Raw genomic sequence first — 11,532 nt, 5'->3', positions numbered from 1 at the left:
ATTATTGTGACCAAATTGGATGTACAGCAGAATCAAAATCAAAATGTAGGTATTTTATTATGAATTTATCAACAAATAACAATATATCAAATAAATAAATAAATAACACAAGAGATTTGCGTGGTTCAGCAATAACGCTTATATCCACGGTGAAACAATTGAGTCATCCACTAATTATCAAAAGGAGTACAGATTGATACTAATTGATAAATGTCTAATTAATTTGATAATAAATTAAATTTTAATATTAATTCATCAAGTGCTTTATAAAATTGGGACGGACGGCACCTTTACAAGTCATAAAAGAAAGAGACTTTAATGTTACGTAATCATCCCTTAAATTATAGTAATCATTAATTAATCCTTTAATCTTTTTGTATCATTAGACTCGGCCATATTGAACCAGCCGGATACTAAACACAAACATTACACTAAATTATAACATAATTGGCGTATTTAACAATGCTAATCTCCAAATACCAGAACACATTAATCCCAAATTACAATGCTTAATTAGTTGTATATGCTACATTCTTCTTACCAATTATATTTCATCAAAAATGTCAATAGGTCAAGAAGCATGGTCCACTTCTAGCTTCGAGGAGGAAACCGGAAATGCTCGATCCCTTTCGGATCGGAGCGGTTTCGATTCGCTCACCGGAATTTACCATTCGCTCCATCAACTTGGAGAAAATTTCCAAATCCCCACAAATCATGACCTTGACACAGCTAGTTATGTGTTATCTCAATTCCCTCATCCTGACCATGCTGAGTCAAGAATTGCACTTGTTGATCTAGCCACTAAGCAACAACTCACCTATGCACAACTCAGCCGATCGATCCGCGCCCTCGCTTCCGGTTTCTACCATGCTCTTGGAGTTCGGAAAGGCGACGTTGTTTTCGTAGTGTCACCGAATAGTATTATCTATCCAACTATATGCCTAGCCATATTTTCAATTGGAGCAATCCTGAGCCCTGCCAACCCAATTAACACGGAATCAGAACTTGCGAAACAAATACTTGACTCTGGCGCTAAGCTTATCATATCAGCACCTGAAGAATTACATAAGCTGAAACAAAATGAAATTCCAATACTACTCACAACTCGAAATACCGATAATTCCCTGTCGATAGAAGAGCTAATCGAATGTTCCGATCCTGTCGAGTTCCGACAGGTCCGAATAGCTCAATCTGACACTGCGGCTATACTCTATTCGTCGGGAACTACAGGAACAAGTAAAGGTGTGATATTAACACATAGAAACTTTATATCAGTAATAACATTCCTGAAATGGTCAGTTTATGCAACTTCATCTCAAAATGATACATTCCTCTGTTTTATTCCAATATTTCACATCTACGGCTTAGCGTTTTTCGGATTAGGATTGTTTTGTGCCGGCATCAAGACGGTTTTAATGCAGAAATTTGATTTGGAAGCAATGCTTGATGCAATTGAAGTTCATGAAATTAACAATATACCTGCAGTGCCTCCTGTGATACTAGGGCTAGTAAAGCAAGCCACTAAACTTAAGTGTGATCTTTCTAGTTTAAGAAGAGTTGGGTCTGGAGCAGCACCATTGAGTAAAGAACTGAATCAAGAATTTAGAAAGAAATTCCCATGGGTAGAATTAAGACAAGGATATGGGTTAACCGAAAGCTGCGCCGCCGCGACGTTTTTTACGTCGGATGATGAGGCGAAGGCGCGACCGGGTTCTTGTGGAAAATTGGTTCCAAGTTTCAGTGGTAAGATAGTTGATTCTGTGACAGGATTGGATTTAGGACCTTGTAGAGAAGGGGAGGTTTGGTTGAAGAGTCCTACTATTATGAAAGGTTACTTGGGAAACAAGGAAGCAACTGATGCAACTATTGATCCTGATGGCTGGTTAAAAACTGGTGATTTGGGTTATTTTGATGAAGATGGATTTCTTTATATTGTTGATAGGATTAAGGAACTAATCAAACATAATGGTTATCAGGTACATGTTTTGGTGATTTTATTTATTTTTACCAATTTTATTTTCTCAAAGTCTTATTATTTGTATGCTAGGAGTGCATTTATGTGCCTTAGGCAGGCCTCTTCTTGACAACATTCAGTAGAGCTTAATTAAAACATAACTAGGTATCGACCAGCATCTATTTAATCTGATTGGTTAAATCTTATATAACTTGGACAAATTGTTTGATGCAATTTATAGGTAGCTCCTGCAGAACTGGAAGCCATACTTCTGAGCCATCCCCAAGTGCTTGATGCAGCTGTTATACCGTGAGTCGCCTTGCCGTAATTTTGTATACATCTATGTTTATTTGAACAATATGTATGTTAATATGACAACATTGCAGTGTTGAAGATGAAGAAGCGGGGCAGATACCGATGGCGTATGTAGTGCGAGACAATTCCGAGCTTACCGAACAACAAATCATTCAGTTTGTTGCTACTCAGGTTCATCTTGCAGCTCTTTGGATCTTCTTCACTTAATTATATTTCTTTTTCTTTCTCTATCTGATTGTGGTTTACATGATAATCCCAGGTTGCTCCGTACAAGAAAGTTAGAAGAGTAAGTTTCATCAATGTCATTCCGAAATCTTCTGCTGGCAAAATCCTAAGAAAGGAGCTTGTTTTGCTAAGTAAACTGCAGCTTAATTCAAAATTGTAGTTCTTTTCTTCTTTTTTCTGCTTCAGGAAAACATTGTACTTATCCCTCAATCAAATCGACTGCATTATTAGTTTTGATTTTCTACAAAACAATATTAGCTTCAATCTCACAGAAGAAATTGGCAGTAAGAGATAGCTTTATTTAATTTCTAGAATATTATCATACATATAACTTAGCTACCAGGGCTTCCCGGGCGTTACACTGTAGTAAACTTCTAGTTCAACAGAATGTCAAGGAAGTTGGTGACCCGATGACAGGTAACCGGAAAACAAAGCCAACACAACTCTAGCACCTATGTTTGACAAGCATAGTAGGCAAAATGCAGAGATGAAAAATAACTCGTCTCTGCAGTTCCAAAATTAACATAAAATTGTCTTCAAAATTAATTAAGAACAAGACCTTGCAAAATAACATATAATTTTTCAATGAAATCCAGAATGCACTTCAACAAATTGTGATTCACTTGTACAACAATAAATGAATTTAACATAAGTTAACAAGCTGGCATGAGAACAAAACCTTTGGAGGTGGCGGAATGAAAAAAAGAAGAAGGAAATATTCAAATTTAGCGGAGAAAAAAGACAGTGTGCTATTGAGTACTAATTTCTTACCACTGCAAACTCATTTTGTGTATACTCAAACTATAAAAACAAAGAATTGTGTGATGGCCACTTACTCGCATACTCACAAACCAGAATCCTTCATTGAGTGCATGGCTGTTGTCTACGCCATTGATAAACATAATACTTCACCGGTAGCTCCAAAGAGGCATATCTGCTTAAGCTTTTGCACAATTCTGAGGCATCAACTTATGGCTTTTATAGCTTGTTAAATTACCCAGCCATCCAACGCCAGACACCTCCTGAACCTTGTCTCGGTGCAGCTGCATTAAGCTCCATCTCCTGCTCCAGTGCAGCCTTCTGTCGTCTAAGTAGCTGTACTTCATTCTCTATGGTTTCCAGTGATTCTAGCATCTTTTGTAGTTCAGCAATTTGTGCCTGTAAATCACCATATTCCAAAATGAACCATGCAAGCAAATGGAAAATTTTGCATCAAAGGAAAAAGGAAACAATGTCAAGTAACTAAAAGAAGAAAACAAATCATTTATTTTTTAGCATGATCAACACTTTAGTCTGTGTCGACTTTAGATGACATGCCCAGACTTTCAAATTGTTCCGACTTAAATAATCATTTTGTAAGAGTTTCAGATTGCAATATATTCTTGTAATATTTCAGACCTCATATTGGTTTTTCATTTTCATTAAGGGCCCACTTGGTGGATAAAAGATCTAAACCCGAGTCAACCAACATACATCCCTTTCCCGGAAGATTGTGACCCTCAAAAATCACATTCATCAGCAACTGAGAGTTTTGGTTGTGCTCTCCTAAGTATGACATATTCAAGATCCAACTAAAAGTAGCGCATAGAACTGACAGGAATTAAAGCATAACGGATGATTCAACATCCAACTAAATGGGAGAAGTTTCCTGGTAATCAGCTAAAAAATTACCAATGCTCAATCCAGCTCAATTAAACAATAATCCCAAGTTAGCCGGTCAGCAATTATTAACAATGCAAAAAAATAATAAATTTACAAGGATATGAGAGGAAAAGGGCAAACCTCCAATTTAAAGCACCTTGATCTCTCAGCTACTAGTTGACCTTGGACAGAATGAAGTTCCTAAGAGAAAAATGAAAGAAATGGTGATAAACTGTTATTATTAAATTTAGAAATTTCACCTATTTAATACCATAGCTCCAATAGCACACCTTAGACAATTCTGCATGAGTGCTGTTAACTTCATCAATCTTTTCCCTCACCCGAGAATTTTCTGCTCTGGCTTCTGCAAGTGACAGTTCCAATACGTTTTTCTCTTCTTTAATTGCATCAATTTCACTTTTTACATCTTGTTCAGAAGGATAGCTTTCAACTCCTTTTGAGTTAAAATTGATGTTTGATAAATCCAGCTTTTCAGATTTGGCCAAGGCATATGCAGCAGTAACAGAGGCAGCTGCTGCAGCTGCTGCTGGTGATTGAAAAATCTTCGGGCGGAGCATGTCTTTAGGTTTAAGTCTCATGATGAACACCTACAAGCAATTTGCAGACATGGAATCATGGAAAGCACAAAAAGATTAAGTTAAAATGAGAAGGATCAAGTATAATTGGCATCATAGACAGAACCAACTCTAATATACACATACCTCATTATTATATTTCCCATTATAGCCTCCAAAGGCAACCAAATGCTTCTCTCCATCAATTACTATTGAGCAAACACTGAGCCCCTGCTTTCAAAGTTGCATTTAGATATATTGAACAGCACGGAAGTAGACTCTCAGGTTGAACACAAACAATAAACAGACAATTAGTCGTTTTCATGAGATACATGGTAGTATAAACATCCTCACCAAATTAACATTTTCAACTGAAATTATTGTATTAAATGAATACAGTTTTAAATTTCAGTTTGCTGTGCAAGGACATTAAAACATCTGGTAAGACATCAATGAAGGTGCATGACATATTAGGCTATCATATCTGATTCACATTGTTGTTTCCGGGGCTGCAATTCTTTGTTTTGCCATTTCTTGTTTCTTGTTACTAGTAAGTGAACAACACTTCTGCCAAACCCTGTCGTCTTGATGACAGGCTAATATTTATTCAAATCAAGTTTAGTTCAAATAAGCAGCCAATGAAATCATATCCATGATCAAGCTTTCGCCAGATCTAAACTTACGTTTATTGAAAGAGAACCTGGGATTCTACCTAGATCCATACAAAAGTGAAAACACAAAAGAAAGAAAAAAAACAAAGAATTGTTTTTTTAAGAAAGATTCAGTAGTTTTTCATAATAGGATCAGAACTTATGAATCACAAATTATCCAAATTATGCAAAATTTAGCTTTCCAATATTAACTACTACCTTAAGGACACGTATCACAAAGAGCTTCGATGCCTCATACTTTAGAAAAAGCAGCAAACAGAGAAGAGCTAATATACAGGTTTTGCAAAATTATACAAATTAGTAGAAAGGAAAATATGTTCCCACCATATCGTACTGTGTTCCAAGTGGACAAAGAGCTATACAAATTATGAAAACCCAAACCTTGGCAAACATACTAACCTCGCTAGCAAGAGGATCCCTTCCCTTCACACTTGTGACTGTTGACCATGCAAGCTTAGACATATTCAACACTAGGGTTTCTGGGCAACCTATGAACAAAAAATAATAGTGTTAAAGAACACCATAACAATGCATGCAAGTTGTGACATAAAAATTACAATTTACATACCGTTTTTGTTATCTCCACCACCAACAATATACCAGTTCTCATTAATGGCCACACCTGCATGACCAGCTCTAGGGGTCACCAAATCACCTTGAATATCCGGTCGGGACCACTCCATCTGCAATACAAAAAAAATTTCACATTTCAAACAGATGATCGCAGATGATAGTTTTCATGCTTGCAGGCTGAGAAAGTTATATCAGGCCCATACTCATCACCATGCATGGAAACTCCATAATGATAGTTGGACATCATTATTTCGTCTAAAATGATACATATATGAGAGTGGCAGGAAATATTCTATAATTAATACTTAATGAAATCATTTAGTGAAATTCTTCATGATAATTTTTTATTTGGTTAAGTTAATTTGTCCTGCTATTCCTAGATCATTCAAGATTTCTATAACCTCTAAAATTTCAGAAAGTGACTAGAGTTTCTATAGTTACAAACAGGCCTGTAATATAATACATTTTTTCACATTTTTAAAATATAGTTTTTTTTGTGTTTATCCTTAAACCTCCAATTACTTGAGACTGTATTTCATTGTGGACTCCATGATCTTTGAGACTTGCACAGCATTAAACTTCCCATGATGTGGGAAAAGCCCTCACATCTTAATAATTGCAATTTGAGCAATTTCAAAATATTGTACTATTAACTTAATATCATCAGAAATCAAAACAGGATGTTTATTTCATATTCTAAACTCCCATGTAATTAAGCTACATGGTGTCTCCCAGGTCCCAAAGGCAAATATGGATCAAGGGAAAATGACAATTAATAAGTAGAACTTACAGTCAGCAAGTCGAGTACATGAAGGTCATTGAAAAATATAGAATGAGAACATCCACCAAATATCATGAGATAGCGTTCAGTGTGTACTGTAGCTGAGTGATCAAATCTGGGAGCTGGAGATGTCTGCCTATCAAAACACAACAAACTGATGTAGAAACCTTCTAAAAACATGTAAGTAGATAATTTAATAAAATTGAATAGAAAATTACGTTGTCTCAATCACTTCCCAAGTCATCGTTTCTAGATCAAGAATATAGAGGTCATTAAGCAATCTCCTGCTGCTATCTTCTCCACCAAAAATAATCAGCCTGGAACCAACCAAAGTAGCAGAATGCCCCCCTCGTGCAACCTGACAAAATTAAGCCATTAATAAAACAGGACTAGCACATAAAAAAAAAAGTTTAAGCCATTATAAAAATTTGTTACCGGAGCTTTTCCTGATGTCTCCATGACACCACAATGATATGATTCTAGATCTATAAATCTCACTACATGGAGTAAATAAAACCAAATAAGAATCTAAGTGAAAGACCATTTACAGTCGCGGTTAATTAACTTATAAATTCAAGGGATCTCTTGAAATGAATGTCAGAAAAACAAACCTATCATAGTATCTGAAGAATTCTTGGAGTGCCCACCAAGGACTAGAAGTTTATTTCCCCACTTAACCTGACAAATGTGTAATATGTGACTTTGTGCGGATAGCTAAATTATGTTAACACTACAAAAGTGACTAGAAGTCAGACGAATACAGAAGCAGCTATGTACTCAATATGGCAAACAGTAGTTTTCGGGTATCTGTTTGTGAGACTATATATCTTACCATACTATGATCTGATGTAGCTGGAAGAACTTCGTGCAGACCATTTTCTTCAGCTTTGTCAGCTTGGAGATTGGATTTTAGTTTTAGATTAGACCATGTGGAACTTCTAAGATCAAAGACCTACAAAAATTATCAAGTCAAACATAACTACATGATCCTCAAGGATAATACTTCATTTGCATAAGCAAACAGATATAGTTGACACCTGAACATCAGATAAGTACCGGCCATTGCGACTTCCACCAAAGACATAGAGTTTCTCATCAGCTACTGCTGCAGCATGCTAAAATGAACATATAATTTCAAGGTCATTATATTATTCATGAACTAAGAGAGAAATAATAAACCAAAACTGATTAAAACAATAGATAATAACAACGAATTTATAAAAATAACATTTGAAATCAGCTGAGAACCCCTTTTTGTTATTAAAAACTTAGGATTAAATTTACAACAGAAATTACCTTATAACGAGCTGATGGCCGTGCATCAGTAACTGGTATGGCTGCCCATTGCTCATATGTCAATTGTGACAGCCAATTGTCCACATTGAAGACATTATTAATCTCCTCTGTTCCCATAGAGGCTGTTTGTTTTTAATCAAGCTCTGTCACCTGAAATTCTATACAAAATCAAAAGCATTAGTTTCTGAACGATTTAGCAACTTGTTTAGGCTTATTGCATAGTATCAAAATGCCAAGTTGTACTTCAGAACTGGGATACTTTACAGTAAATTTATCAGGATTTCGAAAAGGTGAGCTAATCGCATAAGCTCACTCAAAGCCGAACTTTATCTTTAACCAACAAACATAAGTTAATGATTATGAAAGAAGATTAATTTCCGAAATTTTAATGCTTATGAACTTCTAGATCAATAACATATAGTTCTTTTGTCCATTTCACAATTGTTCACAGATCCAATTCCCCATCTACAGCATTTTAACATTATTTAACAACTATAAACTGCAATAAAACAAACTAAAGATTACACAAAAGTACTCTTTAAAGCGAAAAAGAGAAAACAGCCACCAAACGAACTAGCCTACAACAGCCAGGAAAAACAACAATCTCGACTACCATGAAATGGCATTGCGATGGATGTCTATGCATATGTTGTGTTAAATTAAAATAAAAGAACTGGACCAAGATTTATCTGACATACCAAAAACCAACGGATTGTGAGTGTGCAGTTAATTGAATTTTCTTCAAACGTTTAAATTAGTTGCCATATAGTCACCAAAAAACATGGTTTCTATATTATAATGCAGTTGGTCTTTCTGACCCATATGTAAGAGCAATTTCCAAAATCAAAAACGCATTGCCCCATAATTTCCGCAATTAAGCAAAAGACAAGGTAATTCACCTACTTACAAGTTATTAACTTCATAATTCCATTTATATCCTGTCTATCCAAAACTATTCTATATTCACCACTAATAAAGCAAATTCTCATAAGCTTTTCTATATATCTTCAACAATGCAGCAAGCAAATGCTAACTCATAATCAAACCCCTCTATAACATGCTGATTAAAAGCTGGCTATACAATGCTTTTTACATAATTGAGCATTTGAATTAACAAATTATATCCCATTAATCTTGTAATCAGAGCTAGAAATATCAAATCAGTAACGGTAAAGAAATTCATATGATAAATAAGCTAAACGACAGCTCGTACTAGATCCGATAACAGCAACTTCAATCTCAATCTCAGTAAAATGATGACTGATCAACGAATTAAAAGCACAATTGAATTGCATTTACCTGAAAATAAACGAAATCAGGGAGAGAGATCGGACCAAAATGTCCAGCAGATCTGACACTCAGACAAAATAAATGATTTGATTTCCGTTGAATAGGTTATCAAAATATTGGATCGGACACCGATAACCGTTTAGAGAGGTAACTAACTCAGGATTTTGGGATTTTTTATTTATTTACTCTACTACACTACTATTTAAACATCTTTCTTATTTTGTTCCACACAAGAAGACTAAATAATTTTATTTTAAAAACAAAATGTATACCATGTATAGGGGTGTAAAGGAATCGAGCTACTCGATGTTCGTCTCGATAAATATTTGATGTGTGTTTTTTTATCATAAATGATGAGGCTGAATTATATTTGTTTGTTTAAACGAGATGAAAATGCACATCAGGGCCGGCCTTAGATGAAATGAGGCCCTAGGCGGAGTCTGTTTAACACGTATAAATATATATTTAATTTTTTAATAATAATAGATTTTTTTACAAATAATAATAATATATAACATGTAATTTATTATACTAAAATAAATACATAAAAAGTTCAAAATATAATTATAATTATTATTTTAAATACTATATATAGTTCTAAATTAATAATAAAAAAATAATGATAATAAATAAACTACAAACACTAGTTTGTAAAATAGGTAACGGAGTTAGGAGAATATTAAAAACATTTTGAGAAACAATAGGGATGATATATATATATATATATATAATGTTTAAAAGTAACAATTTTTATTAAGGTAATTTCCATTAAAATTGTCTTGATTTAAAGATTTGGTAAAATTTAAGGCTTCTAATAAATTTTTATTGACATTATAAAATATGTTAAGATTTGATACCATTTAAAATAACTATGTTGACATTTTAATTTCACTAAAAGAAGATATGTTAGACTTTTAATTAAGGTATAATAAATTATATGTGTATAAAAAATTTATGTGGCCCTAATAATTGTGAGGCTCTAGGTCTAGGCCTTAGTGGCCTAGCCCTAGGGTCGGGCCTAATGCACATATTGGTGTTCGGCTCGTTTACGTTTACAAATACCTTATTTAATTTAAGTTCGTATAAGATCTCGATAAAAAGTTCAAGAATTAGTTTGTATAGAAATTCGATAAAAGTTGGGAACTAGCTAGTCGTATTTAAAGTAAATATTAAATATAACTTTAATATTATTATAACTATATTGTCATAAATAAAATTGCAATTTTGAAAATAAGAAAAAAAAAAGAAAGACTACGTAATTTCGGTCTATGCTTGTATCTGTTCGTTTAGCTGCTAAACGAACTACTTGTACTAAAAGAAATTTAGTACTCATTTAGCCGATAAAGGAACGGAGACGAGCTAAACACATACCAACATGAACGTTCATGTAACAAGTCAAAATGAACACTTTAATGCAGAGGCGAGGTCAGAAGTTATATTCAAGGGGCGAAATTCTACTTGGTTTAACAATATATGGTGCGATTATTTTTTAAGATTTCTTAAGCCAAAAGATTATTCATTTTCAATTGTTTAGATAAAATAACATGTCATTTGATATAATATTTTTTTAATAGATCATTTGATTGTTTTAAAATTAAAAAAAAAACATATATCAATTTCTTACCAATGTGAGTAGAATAATTTAAATTAAATAAATGGTAGTGCAACTTTTTTAATTTGATGGTGGAAATTGAAAATGAAAAAAAAAATCTGCAAAAACACGATAATTAGCAAATGTAATCCTATTTTTACAGTCAAAAGTTTGATTCTTGATAAATACGATTTGCACTTTTTCTTTTTCAGTTTTATTCTTTTAATTTTTGATAAATACGATCTCTGGTAATTCTTACCCCTAATTCCATTTCTTCTCAAATAAAACGGCAACTGAAGGCAGAGAAGCAAACGTCGGACCACTCTAACAGTGACCGCTCCAGACAACAGCAATGAACCGCTCCTCCAGACGATAGCGGTGGTGCTCCAGCTAAAACTGGACCAATTGGCGGTGGAGGGAGTCAAAAACACCGGAGATAATGGCGGTGGAGAAGCATTGATACCACCACCGTTACTACCGTCGCTGTTATCTGGTGAGTGAGGAAGAGGAGGAGTCCAATTAGAAAATTGAAAGAGGTCTGCCATGAACAACCTTACACTTTACTTTAATCCACATAAGAAGAACGAATTGTAGAAGTTGAATTATTATGGCATGTTTGT

General features: G+C 34.2%; 2 protein-coding genes across 3 annotated transcripts; one reads left to right on the top strand and one right to left on the bottom strand.

The window, feature by feature from the left end:
- The first annotated feature begins 499 nt into the window (after positions 1–499).
- LOC126660745 (probable CoA ligase CCL5) lies at positions 500–2,708 on the top strand. Its single transcript, XM_050354403.2, has 4 exons — positions 500–1,976; positions 2,196–2,263; positions 2,341–2,440; positions 2,529–2,708. The coding sequence occupies exons 1-4, from the start codon at positions 561–563 to the stop codon at positions 2,652–2,654; spliced, it is 1,710 nt and encodes a 569-aa protein (XP_050210360.1). The 5' UTR covers positions 500–560; the 3' UTR covers positions 2,655–2,708.
- Positions 2,709–3,054: 346 nt separating this feature from the next.
- LOC126660746 (acyl-CoA-binding domain-containing protein 4) lies at positions 3,055–9,503 on the bottom strand. 2 transcript variants are annotated; one of them, XM_050354404.2, is made up of 14 exons: positions 9,331–9,503; positions 8,032–8,189; positions 7,773–7,850; positions 7,568–7,687; positions 7,347–7,413; positions 7,171–7,232; positions 6,954–7,093; positions 6,745–6,871; positions 5,950–6,064; positions 5,781–5,869; positions 4,858–4,941; positions 4,426–4,743; positions 4,277–4,336; positions 3,055–3,652 (listed from the first exon to the last, which is right to left on the bottom strand). In XM_050354404.2, the coding sequence occupies exons 2-14, from the start codon at positions 8,146–8,148 to the stop codon at positions 3,488–3,490; spliced, it is 1,542 nt and encodes a 513-aa protein (XP_050210361.1). In that variant the 5' UTR covers positions 8,149–8,189; positions 9,331–9,503; the 3' UTR covers positions 3,055–3,487. The 2 variants fall into 2 exon arrangements, with proteins under 2 accessions (XP_050210361.1, XP_050210362.1); XM_050354405.2 differs by having other exon boundaries at positions 8,032–8,181.
- Positions 9,504–11,532: the final 2,029 nt, after the last annotated feature.

The sequence above is a fragment of the Mercurialis annua genome, linkage group LG8, assembly GCF_937616625.2.
Source record: "Mercurialis annua linkage group LG8, ddMerAnnu1.2, whole genome shotgun sequence".
NCBI lineage: Eukaryota > Viridiplantae > Streptophyta > Magnoliopsida > Malpighiales > Euphorbiaceae > Mercurialis > Mercurialis annua.
This window is presented reverse-complemented; position numbering and strand designations above follow the sequence as displayed.